Genomic DNA, 25434 nt, shown 5'->3' on the forward strand with positions numbered 1-25434 from the left:
ACGATGAGGCCGCCGGTGGAAGTCTGCGTGTTGATCCTTTCTCTCTTTGCGCCTGGAGTTTTGTTTGCCATGAACAACATCAATGCGCTTCAGGAGTAAGTGTTGTGTGCATGCACTCTGATAATTGCTCTCTCATCTTGGTCTGCGGTATGGAGGCATTTCATGATATTAATAGGCTTATAAAGCGGCCCACTGCCCTGAGGAAAAAAGGAGGTTTAGCGAGGGCGTGTTTATCCTGAGGTAACCTCGTTAAAAGCTACTGTTGAGATTCTTAAAGTCTGCACAGAAAACAAGATACATGTAAGCCTTAAGTATGAAACTGAGTCAATTAAAGGAAAATGAATGAATGGGTTACTTTCACTGTTAGAGTTTTACACAAATGCATCAGTGTTCCTTGATGGTCCCATCAGTGCAATTGATCCATAGCAATGCACTTTTAAAAGTAATGATAAAACTAGAGTTTTTTGACTTTGTCTTGATCAGTGTAGTGAGTTTAAACTAAAGGAGAGTTTGAATTTTACCAAATAAAACCTTAAAGAAGTCAGCAGAGTCTTCGAATTTGATGTCTAAATGAGAGTGATGGGAGTTTTTGATCAGTTTAATAAAAGACTGTAGAGATCAAACACAGAAAATGGAGGATATACGTTATGGGCTTAATTAAATGGTGTCTAGGATTGTCTACAACCTATAAACCTTCATTTCTAATCTCCTTTTTCTGATGAAATTATGCATGTGATCAATAGTTTAGATTATTTCTAATCAAAGCTTCAACTAATTATTTTAGTTTCCGTCTAATCTGCTGATTTTCTCCTCGACTAATTGAGTAATCGCTTGATTAATAAAAATGGCACAATATGTAAATGGATGCATGAACTCTCGCTGTTGTTTCTCAGACCTCTTCCTATCCTGGGAATGGGACTGGTCGTCCTGGGACTTGTTCTCCTCCTCCTCCTCCTCACTGTGTCAGACAAGATGAAAGTGGATCCTCTATTCTATGGTACAACCAGACAAACACACACTTTAACACCTGTCAGTGAAATGGTGTTGTTTTTTATTTATTTGTGCCTCTATGTGTCCAGTATTTGCAGAGTTTTCCTTCACCTGCATGGTGGGCCTGACTAATGCTTTAGAGCAGGATGGGTTTATCTCTGGCTTCATGAGCTTCTACCTGAAGATGGTAAGAGGACCCACGCCGAGCTAAACTTTTCTCCTCTCTGTCTAAGACGACTTATTAATGATGGCGTCTTAGGCTGATGTTTATATGTCAAAAGTTTTTTTTCCCTATTCTTCATACTTTTCAAACTTTCAAAAATAAATGTTCAAATTTGACACATTTTCATACTTTTTACACATTTTCAACTGATACCTACGCATTCATACGTTCATGTAGAAACCCCATTCAAACTTTAAAATGTTTCACATCTTTCACACTTTCTAAGTGTTATTGAACTTTCAAATCCCATTCAAACTTCTTACAATATTCAACCGTTTGTGAAGCTTAGTAAAAATTCTCTTCAGAGATTTTTTTACATTGGTGTGTATTGGACAGAATGTTCAGTGCTGTTACAGAGAGAAGCTTTTAAAATCTTCTGAACAAATGTATCTTAAACTTGCTCTCTCTCCCACAATTATCACTCTACATACATAAGTTAAGGCAAAAATGTAGGGACATATCAGCTGGTTGCAGACATGTTACTATGGAAACAAACAGACATACACATTTGATCGTGTGAGCCTGTAAGTGACAGGAACTCCAAGATCAATGGTAACTCAGACCAGAGACTTCTGAAGGAAAGCAGTTTTCTAACCTGCTCCCATTCTTATATTTTTGACTTTATACACACAAATGCCACACACTGTGTTCATCCTGGTGTACAGTCTCCCATAGTAAAGAGATAAAAGTGATAGGCGTTGGTTAAAAAAACAACTAATTTTTATTGGTATTATTCAACTTTCCAAGATAGCAATACTTCTTTAGTTCCTCATGTGATGCCGTCTCTTCAGGGTGAGCCTCATCTGAGTAGCGCCTATGCTGTGATGATGTCTTACTGGGAAGGCATCGTTCACTTGGCCCTCTTCCTCACCATCATCCACCGCATGTTCAAAGGGTAAGCTGTAGCATCACCATCAGTAACCCGTCCGTCATGTGTTCAGTGGGTCCTCTGGTGACACTTGTTGATTTTCTGTCCGTGCAGAAAGTCCTATCGTAGCCTGGGGCTGCTGTGGGCGGGCTCCTCAATCGCCCATCAAATTGTTCACATCCCAGGAGTGGTCGTTGGTGAGAGCTAACTACGGTTGATTCATCACATCATCCGTGTTGTTTGTGTCTGTTTATGTTATTGATGTTGTTGTTTGTGCAGGGAAATACGGGTCTAACATTCGACCAGCCTTTTGGAGGAATGTCCCCTTCTTTGTGGTGCCTTTCTGGGCGGCCTCCCTGCTCTTTAGCCGACCCAGAGAGATGCCAGTCATCACAGCAGACAAGGTAAATCTTAGCAGTTAAGACGTTTACAATATTCTGTTTAGTGGGGTCCAACCCTTGTCCTTTTTGGATTGTATTATTATCATTGTTTGAGATTTTTGGGCTGAGTGGGTAAAACATTTATCTTTACAGTAACAAAAAGATCGATTGTACCTTACATTAACTAAGATTTTTCCTGTGTTGACTAGATTTCACTGGAGCAGAAGAAAGGTCTCCTGTCTCGACCTTTTGACCTGCTTCTGTGTCTTTTGTTGACCGGAGCAATGGCTTTCTGTGTTTTCAGAGGATTTGTGAGTAAAATGACATGAAAGCTCTTGTATCCGTCCAGCATCGCTGCTTTGAACGATCTCATTCAGACATGTGGGAATGTATGCTATAACTCACTCCTCCTGCTCTGTTCCAGGTGGTGCTGGACTGTCCTCTAGATGCCTGTTTCACCTACATCTACCAGTACGAACCCTACCTCAAAGACCCAGTTGGCTTTCCCAGGGTTATGGTCAGTCTGGAGAAAATGACACCAGATTGAACCACATATGCTGTACATTCTTGTTCCCAATGATAAGTGCATCTTTGTGCTGTAGATGCTGGTGTATTTCTTCTATGCTCTGCCCCTGCTGACTGTCTTCACCTATGGTCTGAAAACACCTGGATGCAGCTGGATGTTGGACTGGACCATCTTCTTTGCTGGGGCCATGGCTCAGGTAAATGTGGTTATTACAGTATGTCTTTCTGTTGTTAATATTCTTTAAAAAAGCAACACACAGCATAAAGCTGACTTCCTCCTTCCATTCTCTCAGACCCAGTGGTGCCATATTGGAGCCTCTGTGCACTCTCGCACTCCCTTCACTTACCGAATGCCAGCAGACAAATGGTGGCCTGTTATCACCCTCAATGTGTTGCTTGCTGCTGTGCCGACTCTGCTGGCTCTGCGCTGCCACACCAACCCTGCTTATTTTATGAAACCTGTTCCCAAGGGACAGACCAACAACGAGAAGAAGAAAAACTAGACCACACACCAGCCGAGGACTGTCGAGGAATACTTCATGTTGTGACAAGGCTAATGTTTTCTGGGGACTCTGCATTAAACACAATTCTTCAACCTGAAACCCAGAGGAAATCTAAAAACGTTACTCTGTGAGTCAACTGTTCAAAATCAGTGACCTCGTGCAGCAGCAGCACTCCCTGCATGAACTATTGGACCCTGATAAGAAGGCTGTTGATGGAGTTGAGGACCGTTCAGCTTTCCGGTGACTCATCGTACAGTTTGGCAACGTCATCATTACACATCCACGCCACAACTCCACAGCTTATTTTGCTAAAGTTGTCAGTTTTCATTGTTTAAAAACAGTGAATATAAGAATATTTGCTGAAAGCATAAAAGGCTGAATAACTAGTTGCTGATAAGGGAGATAATAGCAGATGCTATTCAAACGGACAAAAACTGTACATTAACTAATATATAATCGCTCTTCACTCTAGTTGTGACTGCATCTCAGAGGGGTTTTCCATGTGTCATGTTCCCCCTTTTTTTTGTACAAAATAAAAACAAATCAGCATTAAGTTGGGTTTGTTTTTGTATAAAAACAGAGACAGATAATTTCAGCCAGGTATTGTAATTATCTCTGAGCTGATGTCTATCTGCACTTAAAAAAATAAAAATGATCATAAAACAAAAGTTCTGTATTCCTATTTGCACAAGCTGAGCAGTTTACTGGTTTAACAGGACTGTCTCTTCAGATAATATAATACCGTCTCTGGTTGGTGATGTCATTGTGTCCTATGTTCAACCGCTGGCCCAGTTATTTCTGCTGCTGCAGTCAAACTGATAAGAGGTGAACCCTGGATTAAGGCCATAACCGCACAAATGATCACATTACACATCAATCAGCTGTCAGCTGTTGCACTGTCAAATGGTAGATCGAAACTATTCCCTTCCCTTTCCCCCAGAAATTGTTCACATTTTATAATTTAAAGTTTCACATATTGGGGGTTGAAGGTTTTACAAGAAGTTACCAATATTTTAGATGTGTCTTGAAAATGACACGTTATGCCAATTGCAAAACTAGGAAATACATCAATTAATGAATACAGCATTTTAACACATTTACCAAAATAATATATTCATGGCAGAAAAGAGAAAAAAACATGGAAAATCTAATTTCAGGCCATCTACGCCATCTACGCCGTTATTAAAATCCTGGCTATGCCCCTAAATGAACCTAATTTAAACAGAAGAGAAGAACCATATGTTTCGGTGGTTGAACTTTAGTATCAAATTCAAATCAAAATGTGATTAACCAGAAGCAAATTGAAGGGTTATTTTGACAGCAGTGTCTCTGTTGGTGTGTAAGTCGTTCTTATGTCCCACTCACCTCAGTGGCCCTCCTCTCTCTTAAAATATTCTGCTCACAGACACAACCGAGATGAGAAAATTGCTTTGTGAACCAAACAGGATAAAACTATTGCATGCTGTGTAGAGCGCAATATAAAGTGAGCAGCACAGCTCAGAAAGATAAAGCAGAAAATTAAATAAATAAATAAAGGGGGTTGATTGAGTTTCATCTGCTAGGATACCAAGGTGACATGAAAGAAACAATTTCGAAGGAGGGAAAGTAAAACAAAACCTGAGCCATTGCAGCGGCTCTGAGGCTATGTAGATAGGTGCTTCCAGCTAATGGTAATGTCAGCATGTATAAAATGACAATGCTAATATGCTGATGTTTAGCAGGTTATATTTACCATGTTCACCATATTAGTTTAGTATGTTAGGTTTTTAACATTTTACATAAGCTAGCCAGCTAGCTGTGGCTGATGGGGATGTCGTTAGTTTTGTTACCAATTTGTGGCTTGATGGTGGCGCTACGGGAAAATAAATTGTCAAACTTAACTTATAAATCTTACTGTGGGGAACATGAGACTGTGTTCACCAGGGGTGGACTGGTGAGTGGCCCCAATTCGAAACAATACATTTGAACAGATACAGATACATGTTTTTTGATTAACGAAAAAAACACCATAATCTGTTCATTTGTATTGTTTGAGTTAGGCTAATATGTTTCAGTACGTTGTGGCACGTGAAACTTAATTTGACTAAATAGCCTGCTTTATCATCATAGTTTTAGAACAAGCAGACTCTATCCAGACCACATATTCACACAAAGCACACTATATTTACACCAAACTAAATTTACATAAAGAAATATTTTACTGTCGTTTTACATTTTTGGTGTTAGCGTCACTCCATTAAGTATAGAATGTTTCTAACAACTTTTAAATACAACTCTTCACCTTTCTGTCTTTTATTAAACATCATAGGAGCTATTTTTTTTTTTATAAAAACACGTTGAATAACACATTTAAGGTGATTAAACGTGATGTGAGGTGATGTGAGAGATGTGTATTTTAACACCCGGATTTCACGTAAAACCACAAATGTCCTTGAGGTGGCGCTAGATGAAAAGCCAGTCACCAAAATCATAGGGTTCATCCTTTGTGGACCATGAATATCAAATGTCATCGACCAGAAGTGTTGTAGCGTTAGCTTTGATAATAACATGCATGGTAGAAGCTAAAAAAATTAGCTAAGAGGTTTGTTAGCTTGAATATGAAAAAAAAGACAATCAGAAATGCCGCTGTTCATTTTCTTTCCCCTTTATTAAGAATGGAATACAACAGCAGGACAAAAAGTCATAAGAACACCGAAAAGTGGATGACCGATCAAATATCAAAGGGACCAAAGACAAAAAAATGCGACATTCTACCCATCATGTAAATATAGACGTGCAAAAATTCAAATTATTTAGCAATTCAGATACAATCAAGTGGTTATCTTAAGAAAGTATTGTATAACCCCATCCACACTATCTACTGTACGTCAGTTGGACATATTCATTAGCTGAGAGTGCATGGGGATCTGGGGGTGGGGGTCTAATGCACTTGATTAGACAAGGTCCAGCTATTGATCAGGAATCAGCCAATAACAAACACCAAACTATTTACAATACAGAGGTTAGAGGCAATCAAATGATTAATTTAGTTTATTGTTTATTGTTGGACTTATATACTGGTATAGAAAAATGATGTTACATCGGCTCTCTTAAGTTTAAAAAAGCATATTCACTAGCAAACAGTTCATAATAAATAGTAACATAACACAAAAACATGGCAAATATTAGAAAACAGCATGTCAGTAGAATAAAACAGACCAGTTATTCAGGTGCGCTATGGAAAAAGTAACAGCTACGATACACATACAAAAAGCTCAGGGTCACCAGGGACTGAATGCTATCTTGCATCAATTACATCTGTGCTTTGTAAACAGAATACTAGGATGGGAGTCATTTTTCATGTAGAACAAGCAGACCTTTGCAAAACAATGTGACTCTGCACTTTTCTAAGTTTCTCTCTTACATGCATACGCTCACACGCGCTCACACACGATATGACAGACTGAGGGTTCTAGTTCATACACAAGAGGAGGACGTACTGTACTGAGGTGTCAGGGAGGGAGGGCGTGAACAGTTAGTGTTATATGTTAGTGTTCGCATGGACCTCGGTTAAAGGAAGCAGGGTGAAAACGAAGAAGAAGCATCAAAGCACCCAAACTCAGGGATAAGGGTTTTTGAGATAAACTGTATGTTAGAGTAAGAAAACCTTATTCATCAAGAGGAATAAAGCCAAACGGAGCGTGGTTAGAAGCAGAAAAGGAAATGGGTGTCATGTGAACTACTGTCTTTCGTTATGGACCATGGTTAGCACCTAGGCTTTGTAGATGTTGTATTATTTGGTTCAGTAGTAGCTGCGTGCGTCCTCTCTGGCCTTGTGTCCCTCTCCTCCGTGTCTCCTGTGGCCTCGGCGCTCGTTGTGCTGATTGTGGTGGTGACGCCGGTACCGGTGTGACCGCCGGGCTAAAAATGGAGGAAGACAAATGGGTTTAATGTTGTACGTGTACTGTAGTCGATGCAGTACACTACTATCATCTGGTTCTTTGTTTGTACTTCATTGACTTAATTCTTTTAATCTTGTAATTTTGCACTATAGCTCAATTGATAATGTATTTTTTTTTCTTTAAATACATCAACAACAAATTTGCATTTTTACACAAGTAAAACAATTTTTTCATGGCAAAACTGGGTCCTGTTTTGAATATTTTGCCTGGAGTTTATGTCCGTCTGTCAGATTTTGTCGCAACCGTGCAAGATATGGATGTGATCTGAGCCAGCAGGTTGGAAGTAGGGGGGCGGTGAAGTAGGGGACGGGCCAATGCCTCGCCACTTTGCACCCCTGGTCCGATTTGGCGTTGTGGCCGGTGTGATCCTATTGTAAGATGGTCTGTACTTTTTGTATTGCAATTTCTTGTTGCTAATCAGCCAACATACAGTATAAACCAGGTTATAGAAAAATGGTCAACTGGTTGTAATTTCAGTGATTAAAAGGAATGAACCCTATTTTATTGCTGCAATAATTTTAAGTAAGTTACACTGAATATGATCATCAAAAGACCTAGAGACCAGAAATTAGACTATGTTAAATCAGTAAAGATCGGCCCCCTGACAACCTGGCCGGAGGTTTGAAATTAGGGCAGTAAAAGGTTATCAGATGAGTCAGAAATGGATTTAATTTGAAATCTGATTCACATGACACATGACAAAGGATTAAAATAGACACTCACACTTTGTGCAGATGATCCTGGGTCTCTCCCAGCTCCCGTCAGCCCGGCAGCGAGCGGTGGGGATGTGGCGCTGGAAGAAGCCTTCAGCGCACTGATAGCGTACCACTGCATGGATGTCATAGTGTGACCTCCGCCGACCTATCAAATGGGCGTTCTCTACTGCAGGTGGGGTCCCACACAACACTGTAAAAAGAATTAAACCACATAAATAATACAGATAATACAAGGTTAAGGTATTTTATTCAGTATCTATTCTAAATCAATTAGTTCAAAAAGTCATAATTTGTATGACCCTTCATGATGAAATACCCAGTTTACAGCAAAAGAGACAAATATTCGTGCATATTGCTGGCGTGTTTTGCCTCTAGATGGCAGCCATGTTTTCTGCGTCTGTGTGTGATCTGTGACGGGTCCAGAAGGAGGTAATGAAACTCTGCAGCAGACAGGGAGTACAGCCAAACCACAGAGCCATGAGACCACAACCAGACAAACAAACACTTAAACACTTATTTAATCTGTTTTTCCATGTCCTCCTCCATCTTTATCCATGCTTTACCAAGTCCTCCCGACCATCCTCTGTTTCCCCAGCAGGTCTGTGTCTTTAGCTTTCTTTGCATCCTACGAGCTCTCGCTGCATTCACATTCAGGTCAGTTGAGTCGGGTCACAGAGGGAAGGTGCGGGAGAGTATGAGGGAAAACTGGCAAAACCAGCTCAGAGGTATTTCAGATCATTTTTGTGAACAAGGCAGTAATTGTCAATAACTCCAAATAACAGTTCGGCTGTCTGGACTAGTAAGTGATCCCAGAGGAGAGAAGCGGCAATAAGAGGAAGATTGAGATTGATATTGTTTGTGAGAATCAATACAGGTTTGAGAGTGAATCACAATCTTGACTAAAGTTTGTGTTTGTTGTGGTGGTTTTTGTTGGACAATCTGCCACTGTGACCTTTAACGGAGGAAAAGTGTGAGTGATGCGAAACAGCTACTGAAGTCTGACCAACTGTTGAATTTTCTCTAAGCAAGAACTGATGCTGAGCGGGGATGACTAACAGGTGGCCAGCTGGTCAGCGATTACACACAAACAACTACATTTTATGAAGTCGGCAAAAATCTCTCCATATGAATTGATTTAGTTTTTTGACGAGAAAGTCACACTGGACCTAAATGTGTCAAACGAGTTACTGATTATGAACACAGCAGTATTACAGTACCTGTGCCTTTCTTGCAGATGTAGGGCAGGTTGTAGTTGCAGGGCACGTCGTTCCACTTGCCATCCTCATGGGCAATGGTCACCACACAGTCCTCCCCACCTGCGAAGAAGTTATCCGGCTGGCTTTCCCTCCAGTTCTCATATACCTGCAAAAAAGCAGCAGAATTCAGCTGCAGCTGCTTTCGTTTGTTAGCACCTTCAGACTGAGAATATACAATCTTCTCTCTTTAAAAAAAAAAAGACGAACACGTGCAGATGAATGTTAGATTACACATGGGACCTTGCACATAAAAGGGGACGCAGCTTTAATTGAAATGCTAAAAAAATGAAAAGCTTTTAAAGGTCCTGAAAACAAAATTTCTCTGTCAGTTTCTTATTATGAGAAAGGACTCCTTTATGGATACGAAGCTTTCTGACAGTTTCAGAGTAGTTTTTTTCTATTTAACAAGATATTTCTTTATTTGAATCATGAATCTGTCTGCTGGTGTTGAAAGGCATCTGTGAAATCTGTGTCAAACGTTTAATCAATAATAACCTTTTAGTCATTATCAGTTATTGACATCAGCCATACTTTCTTCTTTTTACTAACAAAAATGTGAGATTTGAAGATTTTCAGGGGCCTTAAAAGAGTACTTCACCCTCAAAATAACCATTTGCACATCAATTACTTAGATTCTCACATCAGAGCATTTTTCAAAACTGATCACTGACCAGATCGTTGCTGTCAGTCCACTGAAAGTCTTCCTCCACTGTGCGGTCATTCAGGCCAATCCAGGCATTGTCATGACCCAGACCTGTAAAAATACAACAGTGCATCATGATCCTTATGTTGACTTAAAGCAATTCTTACCTTTCAGGCATTTTTACACTTTTCTTTTGTAATCTGAAAATGCTCCTTATAAATGTATGACACACTGGAATCTAAAAGAAATTCACCAGATGTTGAAACTCAAAAATATTCAATTCTCATATATTTCTATTAAAAGACTGACCAATCATTTTATTCATCAAATAAAATGATTTGCAGAGATTCCTGCTCAGTTTCACTTGCGCTGCTCATGCTGCGTTCAAGTGCAATAGGAAGCCTGAAGTTTCGGACCTCCTACTAGGCAACGTACAATAGAATGCCTGTCAAAGTGGAATCTCCTATTAGCGAATTCGGGGTAGGCCGATCTCCCTTAATAGTAGGGATAGTAGTAGGTAGTAATTCGATAGTAGTAGGTTCCACTTTGACAGGCATTCCCATGCACTTTGCCTTGTTGGAGGTCCGAAATTCTGGAGATCCCATGGCACTTGAACGCAGCATTTCTCTCTCACGGCACAAGTCTGTGGAGGAGGGAGCGTCAGAGGTCAGGCAGGGGGAAGAGAATGGGACTTTCGAGGGAAGCAATGTGAGACATGCAAGAAGGGTAAGAATTGCTTTAGTTCAACTCACTTATCTCTACTCTGTTTAATCCTGTTATTCTCCCTCTTATTTATTCCACTGCCTTTTTCTATTTCATATCATTAGTGCCGGATTTTATTTGTGACTTCCTTCTTCCATGCTCTCCCTGCATCATGCAGTGAATTAACAAACCATGGAAGAATATAGACATAAGTTAAATTATTGAGTTTGTGTCTTTTTGTTTTGGTTTAGTGAATATTTGTACAAGTGTGTTACATGTAGGTTGTTTGTGACAGAAATAAACACATACCGTTGATAAACTCCTGCTCAGTAGCTGAGATGACGCTACTGAGGTGGGCGCTGTGCTCTCTGCAGTCTTTCTCTGCATCCTCCCATGTGTGCCTGTGGGTGAAGTACCTTTGGGACAACGCAGAGAAAGTGGATATGAAAATACATATTTCATACATTACGCAGCAAGACAAGCTTAAATGGCACAGAGCTCTGTGGTAAGTATATCACCCATAACTCCAGGGTTTAAAAGAGTAATGCAGATGGATGAGGCACCTGTGGTTGCAGGTAAATATATTTATTATAACAACACAGACAGTTTTTCATCATTTCTACCTGTAGCAGTGGCCATGGAACTTCCTCCAACCGTGCTCGCAGCCTTCTACGTCTGTTAAGATGAAGAGAAAATGTGACGGGCAATGAGAGAAGCTAAAATAATTTCTTGAAGGGCACGTAAAAGCCTGTTAAGTGCAGGAACATGAAGTAAGATAAAAATGGTCTGTATGAGTATGAGAAAAGAGGAAGCTTGCAGTTAAAGACTAAAATATATGACTCAGGCATCTTGTTAAGCTCAAATACATGAACTGCAATTAAACAGGCTCATTTTCAATTCACAGCACATGTGGACGTCTCTCTGCACTATTAGTATTCATTAATAACACCAAAGCCGGTGGATTTATTTATAACTGCAAAGGTTAGATATTCATTAATTCTCATTACTACTTTTGCACAACACACACACACACACACACACACACACACACACACACACACACACACACACACACACACACACACACACACACACACACACACACAAACACACACACACACACACACAGGAGGAGGACAGATCTGGAGCTAGAGGTGGCTAAAACCTGTGAGGCGATGAACCAGCGATTGAGTGCACACTGGTTTGAGTGTGTGATATGGGGGTTGATTAGTGCCACCTACAACACACGCTGAAATGGATGATAAATCATTGGTAAACAGAGAAGAAACAATAGTGACACTAACATCCCATCTCTTTCCTATGTCTGCCTGTCTCTGCATCTCCCTCTCTCTTTCGGACTGTAGTCCAAATTGTCATGTGTAAATTGTATGTTTAATTAAACACTGAAAAGACATCTCTAGCAGTGTTTCTTTGACAACCACTTTCACTTCAAGATGGGAATTGGGGCACTGTGGCCATCTCCCCCAAGAAAAAGGTCTCTGTGAGTAGTGAAAGCGTATCATTTTTCTTTAACATGGTTACTCTCTTCCATGTAGGCTACTGAACTTTATTTTAATTTTTGAAACTTCACACATACATGTGCACATCTGGTATGTTGGTGCTTACAGATATCATGTTAATAACCATGTTGGGCCTCGAGGGACCAAAATGCCAGGGCCATTTTTTGGTCCCAGTCCAGCCCTGCAGAGACACACTGGGGCTGACAGCTGCTGAGAGATGCAGCTTTGTGATATTGTGTTATGACATACAGCCGTAACAGACGCTGCACACTGATCAGGATTATTTCCACTAGCACAGTGTGCAACAAACCCTTTTACTGAAAAGTGTCAGACGACTGGGAATCAGTTCACCGTTGCGGTTACACACACAACAACGTACTGATCGCATTGATGCGGTATTCTCATTCTCACCTTTCTCACACGTGTCTCCTCCATAGCTGGGCAGGCAAAGGCAGAGGAATGAATCAATCTTGTCGATGCAAGTGCCTCCATTTTCACATGGCTCAGACTGGCAGTCGTCAACATCTGTGAGGAGGAGAAAAGCAGCCAGAGCAGATGGGTTGTAGATTGCATTAGAGTTCAGATTGAAAGGATGCATTCTGAGGAAGACAAGAAAAGCTGTGTGGGCGTTTGCTGCCATTCAAAAACAGACAAAAGATGAGCCCTTCATTAGTCCTCCTGGTTTAAACTGGTAAATGTGTCCATGTTGGTGAGTACAGTATCAGAATTGAAACAGGGTGTGAGGAGAATACAGACGATCTAATCCCCTTTACATTCCTTATTTGTCCTCATTCTCTCCCTGAAGAAGACACTCTAAAAGCCCTCCAAGTGCTATTAAAGCCTTCTTTATGCATTTAATGCATTTACAGAGCTTAAGGTTGACTAGATGTATGTCTAATCTTGTCTTCTGTCTCTTGTCCTTTTGTTTCCATTTACTAAAAGGCTGTGGAAGAATTTGTATTGCTTTTTCATAAGTTACAGCTACAGTACAGACATACATTTGGTGGACTGGTCGACAGAGAGGATGGACCTGACCAGAGGATGTGGGTTCAAGCCCCCATTTTGGCAGCCATCCACCCTGCTGATGAGCCTTAAGCAACAACAGATACCCTACCAGCTCCAGGGCTGCTGTGCTACTGCGCTTTCTAACCTCTCTGTGGAAAAAAAAGGCAAGCAAAGGGAACATTTCTCCACAGGGTTCAATACAATATCACTTTATTACTGTAAATGGAGGGCATGTAATCTTGTTTCACCAGGATTTTGGACCCAGAATAAAAGACATACCACAGCACTTCAGAAAAATCTATTAAAACTCACAATGAAAGAGCACATAGAAAGCTCCTCATACGTTTAAACTCACCTCCTCAAAAAATTTCCTCACATCTTAACGGTTAAGCAAAAAAGATGGAAAAAGGTCCGGGGCTGTAAAGAGCTAAATATGTCAGACAAATCAAACTAGAACAACCTTTAGCTGCATGCCAGCCGTTCAATTCAGACTGTTAGACACTGATATGAGGGTTGGTTGCCATAGCATAGATTTATCTCTAATGTAGATTAAATGGTGGTTTATCACTGAAGAACGACGCAGGGTTAGTGTGGGACCAAGTAAGATTGTTTTTGAATCTTTTTTTAAAATCTTTTTAAGCTTCTTTCTCTTTAAGCTTTAACTTCAGTTTTTGCTTTGGCTTCAAGATGTTTAAGGTTTGATCTAATTTTAATCCGACAGCAGAGGCTGTCTCTGTTTATTAAAACGGCAGCTGAGGCTGTTTTTTGAGGACAGATATAAGAAGTGAGACCAGAGATTTATTCTAATGCATTTTTCTCCAACAGACTCAAAGTTGTGCGATCAATCAAACAATGTTGTTTATCTGTAAAATGAGATAGCAGTTTAAGAGCATAAGTAGCCTAAAAGTTTTCAACTTTCACTTTTCTTATTGAAGAAATAAACTTATCTGACAGCTTGGTTCATTGGTTGGAATCACTTAGTCACTCGTCTTACTTTTGCAGTATAACAAATAACACTGTGACAGAGCACAATTTAATATTAAATCAGTCTGAGATTTACCAAACTATGGTTAAATTGTACAACTTGATATAATTTGAATCAAAGATTTTTTATTTTAAACTTTGTTTGTACCAAACTCACTGATCAGAGAGGAAATCAAGCACTGTGGATACAACTCAGCTTTCATTCAAATTGTTGGATAATCACACAATGTGGTTGTGTTGTTAGAGAAAATTCATCTGAGAATCACACATGAATGTGTTTAACAAGTGCAGAGGCTGATTTTCTGCAAAGTAATGCAGGAGTTTTTTTTTTCCAGATATATTATTTTCTCCTCAACACTGGGGCAAACAGGAACTTGGAGTGACTCAGGCCTCAGACTTATCATAAAAATAAATGTTAAATGGTTCCTATATCAAAATCACATATTTAAATCAATTGTCATCTACATATGAAATTCCCCGAGCTAATTATGACCCTGAATGACCTGTTGATCTGTTAATTCATAGTTATACACGCCCCACCAACACTCTCTCTCCCATTAAAATCAGTCCAGCTCTTTGTTGTTCAACATAAAAAGTCTGATCCCTCGTCCCTCTCATCCATTATGCAGAGGGGAAGCTGCTCCTCAGAGAGAGAACACTGCAAATTCTGCAAATCCATAACAAAGCCTTCCAGCAAACCCACGCATCAGCTTGCTGGCTGTCAGTGTGATTGTCTCTCGGTCTGTCCATCCGTCCGTCTTTCTGTGGCACTTATGTATGCTTCACTTATTCATAAAGTGATCATTTCTTTAAGGAGAGGCTACCTAATGAGCTGAGCGAACAGTGTGTGGGACAAATGAGGACCCTTAAGGTAGATTTATTCATTCGTGTCAAAGTGTCAAAGTACGTCTGTGCAGGTGTCGGTACCCTGCTACACCTCCCGCTAGTCACAGCCTCTATCTGACTGATTTCCAGGAGAACTGTAAACGGAGTATCCAACTAATTATCCAATAATAGGTAAACATTCAACATAAAAAAAACTAGTACAGGAGGTAAAACTGTAGTAGGGGAGATGCATTAGACTGAAATCAAATCTCTGTTTTTTGGGTTGTCATAGATAATGCCGCAGGTAGAAGGGAAAGGTGCAGAGAGAGGGGTTGACATGCAGCAAAGGGCCACAGCTCGGAAATCAAACCCCAGGCCGCTGCGGTAAGGACTTAAGCCTTGAATCTTTTTACAGCTTTACATATGTTTTCAGAGAGTCCACAATACCCTTTTCCATTTCAGCCACAACAAGCCACATTAAAAAATGTGTTCATTAGTGTTTTGTTTTCCGCACAGAGCCATCGATTACTGGCAGTGTAAGCACCATCTGCTGTTTGTGGTCACGTTTTGGAGAGCACCCAATAACCAGAGTGTCAGCTGGTTGTCTGCAGATGTTTATTCTTACCTTGATACCACTACAGCATAATACAGTTAGACCTCCATGCAGAAGTATAATTCAGACCTGGTGCCTGCTGCCCTGGTCCTGTGTGCAGGTCTCTGCTGATCGTGGTGGTGCCTGCTGCAGTGGTCCTGCATGACGCTTCCTGCTACTTCTATAACTATTAGTCATTTATACTGTCACTAGTCTTATAAATTATAAAATCTGTAGCGATAAAAACACCATCAGTGGTATGTCTTGCTGTATCGTAGCTGCTATTGCCCCTACACATCATTGATCATGTTTGTCATAATTATTATCATTTTCATGTTCTGTCGCCTTGGATGTGCATGTTCCTGCTGCTCTGCTGTATTAACTGCCATAAGATGTGGGTCATGTTCACATTACTATAGATATTGTTATAGTTACTGTTACTCGCTGGCTGCTTGCATCTCTGGAAGTGTGTCAGTCTCTCTGTCTTTTGTCTATCTTTGTCTTTCTCTCTTTCTCTCTCCTTTTCTTCCTCCCCAACTGGTCAAGACAGATGGCCGTCCTCCACAAAGCTGGGTCTGTCCGACGTTCCTGCCTGTTATAGGGAAGGTTTTCGTTTCCACCGTACTCTACGGACGAATTGTTGGGTCTATGCCTACTCTGTAAAGTGTCCTGAGATAACTTTTGTTATTTGGCACTATAAATAAAAAGAAGAAGAAAAAAAAAGACCTGACCTTACCATGCAGTCAAACAGAGAGAACAAACAAAAGGGGAAGAGAAAGCAAGAGAGAGAACGAGACAGAGGAAATTGCATGTAGATAAGAACCTGGATACTGTCAGTCCCTTTTTGTCTCGCAATTTGTGCAGGTCGCAATTGGTCAGCCCTGACCTCCTGCAGTAAAATATATCTAATCTCTCATCTCTCATCACAGACAACAGTGATCAGCACCTCTCAGCCATTTATACCTGCACACAGGGGTTATGTTTTCTCTGCTGTTAGTTGCTCCCTCTGTCAGCAGCACATTAACAAATTGGATTTCTATGAAGTTCGTTGGGCTTAAAGGCCTTTGGGTGAGGCCAAACAATTGATTTGTTTTGGTGCTGATCCAAATCTGGGATTTCCACAAAATCTAAGTTGTTTGTTTTTGCCAATAACAAAATGAAGTGAGGCCTTGACTTGATTCCTTTAGGAATTTTTGAAGGGATAAGAAATCTATTTACCTCAGAAATTCAATTGACTGCAAGTAGATCTTGTGTTTTCTCCTTCGCTACATGCCAGAATACTGCTGGGAGAATTTTGTTTGTAAAGAAAAAAAAACCTTGGCAGTGAAAGCTACCTATAATTTGACCTTGAGGGACCAATGTCATCACAATACTGTAATGGTCTGATCGTAACCTTTGACCGCAGCTTCTATTCAACCTCCTACCTCAATGTGAGGGACAGCTCAACCCTTGACTTGCCAATTGGTCGTTGGAGAGCCTTACGTCAATAAAGCAGGTCTGACCTAATCATGGGCCCGTGTGGATATGTGCGTGTATGTGTGTGTGTGTGTGTTTGTGTGTGTGCTTGTGTGGGATGTGTTAGTGTGTGTGTGTGTGTGTGTATAAGCATCACTCACCAATCTCACAGTTCTCCCCAGTGTATCCTTGTGGGCAGTAGCAGCTGTAGCCCGTTCCCTGCGGAAGGCACTTTCCTCCGTGCAGACATGGGTTTGTCACGCAGGGCTCTAATTCGTCTACAAGGGACAGATGGATGAGTGGGATGGAGGGGGGAATTTTGGGTTTGAAATAAGCGAGTTAATTAGTGATACTGTACAGGAGAATGCTTTTTCCTTTTGTGAAATTGTGTTGGCGAGGACGAAACATGTGTATCTAAGCTCAACTGCTGAATAAACCTTAGCTTAAACACAACTCTCCCCACCCATGCTTGGGTTTTGAAGAAAGATAAAATAAAGGCAGGACACGCCACCCTAATTTTCCATCATTGCAGCTAAGCCAAAACCAGCGGTTACAACACAAGCAGATCCATTTCACACTCTCTCTGTCACACTCCCTCTATCTCTTTTCAAAGGGATCAGAAGCCAGAGAGCCTCAACCTCGCCATCCACTCACAGCCACAGTTGTCATGGTTACCATATGGAAAGTGAGGCCTTGGCTCACTCAACTGAGCGTGGTGGGCAGCGTGAGAACTTCAGACATTAGCCATCCTCAACAGAAATGAGCAGACCTCCCGCCGAGTGCTTCGGCCCTTCTATTCATTCCCTAAATGTGTGCGTGTGTGTGGTCTCCTTCCACTATTATAAATTTCCATATCAATTGACACACTACCATGTGCTTCTCCCCAGAGCTGCTCATTATAGCAACTTAAGGTCTTTGAAAACCACTGTTCGTTCGTCCTGGCCGCAAAAGCACGGCTGTGGGAGTCTTTGTTCTGCCAGCTTTCTCTGACACTGAGGACCGGTTAGGAGGGGGTGGTGTGTGAGGTTGACAGTGTGTGTGTTTGTGTGTGTGTGTGTGTGTGTGTAGGTTTCTGTGTTTGTCTTTAAATGGTATGATGAGCAAAAATCAATACCTGGCTATGATTAGCCTTGAGGCTGATCCTTTCCAATAACTACCCAGAGCCAGACATTTCAAGCTTACAGCCTCTGAATTATCATGATGCCGGTTGAGGGTTTTCAATCACAAGAGCAAGATTTCTCAATAGCATCCATAGATTTATGTTAAATTTTTCAAGCTAATCCTCTGCTCGTGGGTTGAATTCTGCTGAAGTCAGGTGCTAAAACCAGCCATGCATTTTATTTAATGTACATCGGTCCAGGACGGAGTGCACTTGTGCCCTCTGCATCAGTCAAGGTCACGGCCCGCCTTGACAAATACCAACTGTTATGACAAGCAGATTTACTACAGCATGTGTGTGTACGTGCCTGAGAGTGTGAAAGATAAACCTTGTGCTATCGGCCGTTCATTAAAGCGAGTGGTGCAGAAAAATCAATAGTCTGCAGAAGGAGCTGACAGAGTGGACTGTCCCTTGCTCTGCACAACGACACCACTGGCGCAAACAACAATAAGCAGCCAACAGCAAAAATCCAACTAATAAGTTAACAGAAATAGAACGGTAAGGGGATAATATGTGGCAGAGGCAACGCAGATACCTCAAAGTATTAATCCACACATCACACATAGCCTAACAGCTACGGAGATGGTGGATATACAGTATGGTTTACTTTGGAATTGTGATTTTCAGATAAGCACTTTAGACCTCACAGGCAGCTTTGGCATTTCTGTGAGGGAAGGAGAGCACGGAGAGTATGGCGCAAAAAAAAGAAACTGCAATTTAATGATCATGATCACAATGAAAGATGGTGTGATAAAAATCTGTTAAAAAAGATCTCTGAATGGAAAGAAAGTTGCTGGCATTGCGCGTTCACGCAATGTGTGTCTGCATGTGTGTGCTTTGCTACTGAAGGTTCTTTTTTCTCTCCTTTCTCATTGATTAAACTGACTGATGAAGTGCTCTGTGATCCAGTCAGGAGAGAAACACTGACCACCACCATTAACCCCAACCGCAAGAGAGAGAGAGAGAGAGAGAGAGAGAGAGAGAGAGAGAGAGAGAGAGAGAGAGAGAGAGAGAGAGAGAGAGAGAGAGAGAGAGAGATGTAAGTCATTCTGGTCAGATCTCCTGCGAGGGCATCCATCCTCTTCTTCTGTTTGTGCAGCAAAGATATCACTGTGTGCTTGTGTGTTTATGGCCTTCTGCCTGCATGACTCCAGGGTATCAGTCAATCAATCAACTCTCATACTGTACACCAGAAGCTCAGATGGATGCCCTCAGCTTCTTGTCGATACAGTTTATAGCTGTTTTCCATCTGCAGACTCCTCACACCCCGAGCAGGCAGCTCAGCCACGTCTGTGTCAGACGTGAGCCGCTTTCAAAAGGGAGCAAAATAAATCACCATAGAAATGTGTGATAGCATGATGCCCACAGGGCTTTCAAACACCGGGTGATAGGATGTTCCCTGTATGAACTCTCATTATCAAGTGAAAAACAAGTAAACCAGGTGGATAGCCAGAAGCTTCACTGAGATATACCGTGCTGCAGACTTAATCAACAGATTGTGTATGGTGGCGAGAATGTGGTCTCTGCTTCTGGTGGGAATAAAAGGTGTGTAACCGAGGGAGTACACACTGAGTTTCTTTTAATAAATATGCCAGTGGCGAAGTCAGGGGAGGAAATGAAAAGGCAGTCTTAAAGGATAGTTCTGTTTGTTCACAACTTCAGTCTTATTTTCATTATTCCTATCGGCCCTGATAACAGTGAGCTGCCCAAGGTAATTCCTGAGACATGCAGGAACTTTGTGACAGTAAGAGCAAGAAACAGTGAGACGGTCAGACTGAGGATATAAACAGTGTTTGATAAGTAACTTGATCAACAGCAGAAGTAATTGTTCAATTACTCGTCTGATTACTTTCTGTTTCTGAGCATGGATTCATTAGAGATGCTTTTAAACAACCCCAAAATCCTCACAGGGGTTTTGTGCCAAATGATGTCTTGGTCAGGAGCGGCAATTTCCATGAGCCAAGAAATAGCCGGAGCACATTACCCCCAGTAAAACAATAAATTGTTGTTTTTACACTTCGGTTTCGAGATATTGTTAATAGTTGAGCTTTGGAAAAGGTAACAAAGTATGTCCACCAGCACGGTGGACATACTTTGTTACCTTTGGACAGAGCCAGGCTAGCTGTTTCCAGTCTTTGTGCTAAGCTAAGCTAATCAGCTACTAGCTAGTTACAAATTTAATGGGAAGACATGACAGTGCTATCGATCCTGTCATCTTATTTTCTGCAAAAAAGTATTTCCCAAAATATCAAACCTTGCCTTTAAGCCACCCTCTGACGGGTAGATGAGGGTTCACACGTTCTTACTATTTCCAATAAGTGATGGTGAGAATTACAAATTATCTAAATCAAAATGATTATAGATGCACTTATCAAATAAAGTAAAGCCTACCAATAGGCTGACAAAAAAATCAGAAAACAGGCATACAATGCTAACCTGTTGGGCTGAGGGTAATGGTACTGATGTTGACTCCCCTTCTGTTGCTCTCCTCCTCCATGTTGCCAGGCAACAGGGCGCCTGACCCCACAGCGTGAGACCAAGCAGGCTCTTCCACATCTGGGCGTCCCGACAGTGATGGAGGGTAATCCAGAGAGCTGTTCAGAACTGCTTTCTCCACTGGGACCCAGTGGGGCGATGTCAAGTGGTTAGTGGAGCTGTCCTGGTTGTCTGAGTGCGTAGATGGAGCTGGGTCTCCTGATCCAGCGGTTTGAAACAGGGAATCGGAACGAGGTGACGATGGTGAGGTCGAGAGCCATGGGGTTTGGGAATTGGGTAGAAGAGGGGAGGAGGAAGATGGAAGAGATGGAGATGGGGATGATTGAGTGAAGGATGGAGATGGGGACGCAGTAACAGACGGCAATGGTGATGGGGATGAGGAGAGGGACTGGTATGGGTCTGTTGAGCTCAAAGGCTTAAGGGTGTCTGCTGGTGAGGTGTACAGGGATTCAGATGTAGATAAATCAACACTTTCCAATCCAATTGTGGTCACCACTGTGATCTCTGGAGGACTAGCAGTAGTGGTGGTAGTTGCGGTTGTGGTTGTCTGTCCCTTTCTGTGACCCCTCTCTCTAGATCTTTCTCTAGATCTTTCCCTTGGTTTGCTTGTTCCAACTGGTCGACGCGAAACTTGTATCTCCCCTTTTGCTTCTGCGCCGGTGGTTTCTCCACTCCCCTCTTCTTCTCCTTTCCCCTTATCCTCTCCTCTCCCCTTGTCCTCTCCTCTACTCCTTTCCTCCCCTCTGTTCTTCTTCCCCCTTCCTCTGCCTCCTCTACCGCTGCCTCTGGAGGTCACCGTCTCCTCCCTCTTGTCACTCGGTTGGGTTGTGGTCTCCGATTCAACACGGACCCAGGTTTCCCCGCTGGATGAGGAGATTCTGGGGGCAGAGCTGGAAGCAGTGGATGTGTGTGTCTCTGAAGTCTCCTGGCTCATAGTGCTCTCTGTAGCCATAGAGTTACTGGAGGCGGCCAAAGTAGATGCCAGACGAGTGGGTGAGTCTTCACTGGCTGGTGTAGAGTTTTGCCTCGAGGGATCGCTGAACCATGAACTTTCCCAAGAAAACAAACCTGCGGAGGGCACAAAACAAACAAAACAAAGAAAAGAAGAAAAGAACAAGTGAAATCAGCGCTACAAATATTGCAGACAGAGAGAATAGAGCAGAATAAAAAGCCAAGGAGTGAGGAACAAAGGAAAAATCATCTTATGGATTCTCTCTGCCTTGCCAAGAGAGACGAAACAAACACTTCCAAGCTGTCTGGGCTGTCTGTCATCACTGTACCAGCACTGTCTACACTTCAATATGATCAACGTCAGAAAGCAAACCTCTGAGGGCACTGATAAAAAACATCTAAAGAAAGGGTCTGAACATTTCCCTATGAACATTTCAGCATGTTAAACATTATTGCAACAGGGATAAATATAACCAGAGAAGAGAATACATAAGGGATGGATAAATAAAGGCAATAAGACAGGTGAACTGCACTGAATAGAACTTTGCACAGCAGAAATATCACAGGTGTATTTAGGAGCATTAAGGACGGATGTATTCCACTTAAGGGAGGTCCTCCTGGTATTGTGTAAAGAGGGTAAAAAAGGAGAATTCAAGGCACCATATTGCATCATATCATTGGGGTACATCACATCTGGTCTGCAATTGCAAAAAGGCTCAGTAGCTGAACATGGGGATGATTGATTTGTTTCACTTAAGTGTCCCCATTCGGCCTTGGGTCTGAATATATTTGATACCAAAAACAAAGATATACAGTATGTGTCAGCCGGCACCCATTCTGTCAGTCCGAGCGCACGCAAAGAGCACCATCTCTTTACTTTTAGTGCTGTCTGCTATAATCCTCCAACACAGCAGCTCCAGTTTCATCATGTGTCACATAGCTGAGAGACGTGACATCTTCTCTTTCGACCCTGCTTGTTATTGTTCATGCTGGCTCACTGGAATAACTTTCCGGGGCACATAATGAAACTGAGCCATCGTTAATGATGTTAATTCCACCTGTGCTTTTCCTGCTATGGCATGTCACAGTGTTTGTCATGAAAAGGTCTGTTGTTTGCCAATTAAGGTGCTTGTTTGAAAGGTCTAACATTCTGCACTGAGTGTAAGTGTGACCTTTCAAAACGCTGCGTTCATGTCACACCAGAGCACCGTAATGAATGTTTCTGACTTGTAAGCGCCGTCGCAGTCATCGCCAAAGTCCAAATTACAGCTAATTAAACGCCATAGTGTTTGACTGTAATACTCGCACTGTTAACTACAACAAATAAATAAATAGAGACTAAAAAAGACATGGGTGATGCACATAAAGACAAAACACACACACAAACAGAGTTAAACTAAAGACCATCACAGCCTCAGAATTGAATTAACAACTGTGTCACACAGTTTTAACCAACACTGAACAGAGATGCTCGCCATTTGGAAACCACTTTCATCCCCATAAAGCACATAAAGACCCATAAACCTGCTGAACCCCTGAGAGGAGGACAGGTGTTGGTGCCTGATGACACGGGAGAGTTTTTTGACTGCAAACTAATACAAATAGTAGTAATTCTAATACTTATAATAATAACACTTTTCATTTGTATAGCGCTTTTCAAAATACTCAAGGACAAATTTAAAAAGTCTACTGTTTTCAAGGTGTCAGAGGAGCCTTATTGCAGTCCAGAAGCCAGATCTAGTTTATTTATTCATTTTTTTGTCCTTTATTTCATATTTCATAGAACAAAGGCAACTTACATTTTCAAGGGCATTCGCAAGTAAACACACTTCAAAAGAACACAAACAGAAAAAGAAGTACAAATAGTAACACCAAGGCTCACACTACATTATCCACACATCCACATGCACACTACTGATCACACTAGCATATCTCATATGCGTTTATATTGTTTGTTATGATACATTTGTATTATTTGGCATTTTGTCTCCGTTTCAGAATTTTCATTGCCCAAAACGGGCCGGGTTATGACTGCGTACAGGAGAGCCAGCCTGAGCTATAGAGTGACTTCAAGCCAGGTTTTGAAGCTGGATTCACTCCCTCTGTTCTCCTCGCTGCATGCCCCTGCTTTCTCAGTTAACCCTTATTAATTCTGTCTTTCTAATGAACCTCATTCCTGGGGCTTCTTTGTACTGTAATTAATGTACCATCTTGCTGCGTTGCCCAACATCACAGACCTGGGCCAATTAATGCCTCAACATCAATATGTTAAGAATGCGTACTCGTTAACATACACTGACAAATCTCATATCTTATAGCTGACATTAGGGTCTCCCTATACCACATTACGCATACATGCATATGGTAATAAATACATATTATGTAAACACTGGAAAAGTTACAAAATTTAGTGTACTTATTGGCTTGATTTTTTTGCTGTTAACGGACATTATTGTTCCACAATGCAACACACAGGAACTAAGAGTGGATGGAGGTAAGACGACTCCAGAAACAAAAATAAAGTATGAAATCTCCTCTCCTCTGTTATTCTCTTTTTGCTAATGTTAGGCCGTATTAGTTCACACTTTAGAACAAATGTAAATCCACTCACTTGGTGATGCTGCACTGGATGGATTTGACCTTGTCGTGGCGGTCTCCCCTTCCACTGTCTGACCGCTCGGTGCCTGGGTTCCTTCCTCATCTCCGGCCCCTGCCAGGTAGTTCCAAGGCTTCCAAATAGACTTAACGATCTTTGAGATCACCTAAAATAACAAGTGTAATTTACAGAAACGTCAGTGGGTTCAGTTATGCCGCTGCAAATCTCAAAATAAAAGCTTAAACCCAGACCGACCTTCTTGTCAGTTGGAGTAGGGGCGACGGGCGGTCGGAGAAACTCCTCTGACTCGGGGCCAGGCTCCAGTGGCTCTCCCCAGTCCAAGAGTCTCTGTCCTGGCATTTGTCGGAGGGTCACAAATGACCCTGAAGACTCTGAGGACCAGGAGTCTGAGGCTGAGGACACAATCAGTTGGATTATCATCATCACAGATTCACATTCTCTAGAAACTCATAAATAATTCAATATTAGAAATCAGCCTTACAAGCATCAGTGCTGTGAAGAGAGGCCTCCTCCTCGAGGTCAACCAATCCTGTCCAGTTTGAAGGTGAAACATCACTGCCATCAGAGGATCCTGCATGGATGTGTTTGTAAAAACACATCTATAAGTTCAGTCTTACTGTATTTGTGTTCACTGATTAGATGGTTGATTCTCAGATTAATTCACGCTGCTACAGATCTGTTAATCATAGACAAATGTAAAACCTGTTGTAGTTGTGCTTTGCTGTGTAGTCATGTCGGGACTGCCTGTCCCTGCGGAGTCAGCATTACTTGAGTCTGTGAGGTAGCTCCAGGGCTTCCACAGGGAGGTGTAGATCTGAGAGATGGAGCCTGAATTCTCCGCTTTACCTGCGAAACAAGTTGAAGAGATTTGCTGTTCACATTACTATCACTGAAGGATCTTATCCAGCGTGTCTCAAAAGCTTTGACGTGTTTTAATTTTGCAGAAATTGACCAAGAGAACAAGCGCTGAGATGTTTAACTTCAACATCCTGTTCTTGTGTTCTCTCTCCTGCTGCTGCAGCTGCTGTCAGCCCAGCCGTTTTACAGATATATGACAATGGGATATACTATAATGTGGCTCAG

At 41.7% G+C, this 25434-nt stretch overlaps 2 protein-coding genes across 3 annotated transcripts in view; one reads left to right on the top strand and one right to left on the bottom strand.

Annotated features, from left to right (window-relative positions):
- LOC310958155 (transmembrane 6 superfamily member 2-like) lies at positions 1-3489 on the top strand (the record flags this gene model as incomplete). The annotated part of the gene is made up of 10 exons (XM_083928987.1): positions 1-95; positions 894-997; positions 1080-1177; positions 2005-2108; positions 2196-2278; positions 2361-2485; positions 2671-2772; positions 2886-2978; positions 3064-3183; positions 3280-3489. The coding sequence occupies exons 1-10, from the start codon at positions 4-6 to the stop codon at positions 3487-3489; spliced, it is 1131 nt and encodes a 376-aa protein (XP_083785113.1). The 5' UTR covers positions 1-3.
- Positions 3490-6214: 2725 nt separating this feature from the next.
- The window catches only part of LOC310958004 (neurocan core protein-like), a 39573-nt gene continuing 20353 nt past the window's right edge, over positions 6215-25434 (bottom strand). The window contains exons 8-20 of one of the 2 annotated variants that reach the window (XM_083928780.1): positions 25054-25197; positions 24833-24922; positions 24586-24743; positions 24346-24496; positions 20724-21851; positions 17290-17406; positions 12679-12792; positions 11371-11422; positions 11057-11163; positions 10074-10156; positions 9364-9508; positions 8154-8336; positions 6215-7389 (exon numbers count right to left, since the gene is read on the bottom strand). In XM_083928780.1, the coding sequence (XP_083784906.1) occupies positions 7271-7389; positions 8154-8336; positions 9364-9508; positions 10074-10156; positions 11057-11163; positions 11371-11422; positions 12679-12792; positions 17290-17406; positions 20724-21851; positions 24346-24496; positions 24586-24743; positions 24833-24922; positions 25054-25197 (2591 nt within the window). In that variant the 3' untranslated portion in view covers positions 6215-7270. The remainder of the gene's footprint in view (positions 7390-8153; positions 8337-9363; positions 9509-10073; positions 10157-11056; positions 11164-11370; positions 11423-12678; positions 12793-17289; positions 17407-20723; positions 21852-24345; positions 24497-24585; positions 24744-24832; positions 24923-25053; positions 25198-25434) is intronic. The other variant, XM_083928781.1, reaches the window with a different exon arrangement.

This window comes from Echiichthys vipera (assembly GCF_963691815.1).
Source record: "Echiichthys vipera genome assembly, chromosome: 15".
Classification (NCBI taxonomy): domain Eukaryota; kingdom Metazoa; phylum Chordata; class Actinopteri; order Perciformes; family Trachinidae; genus Echiichthys; species Echiichthys vipera.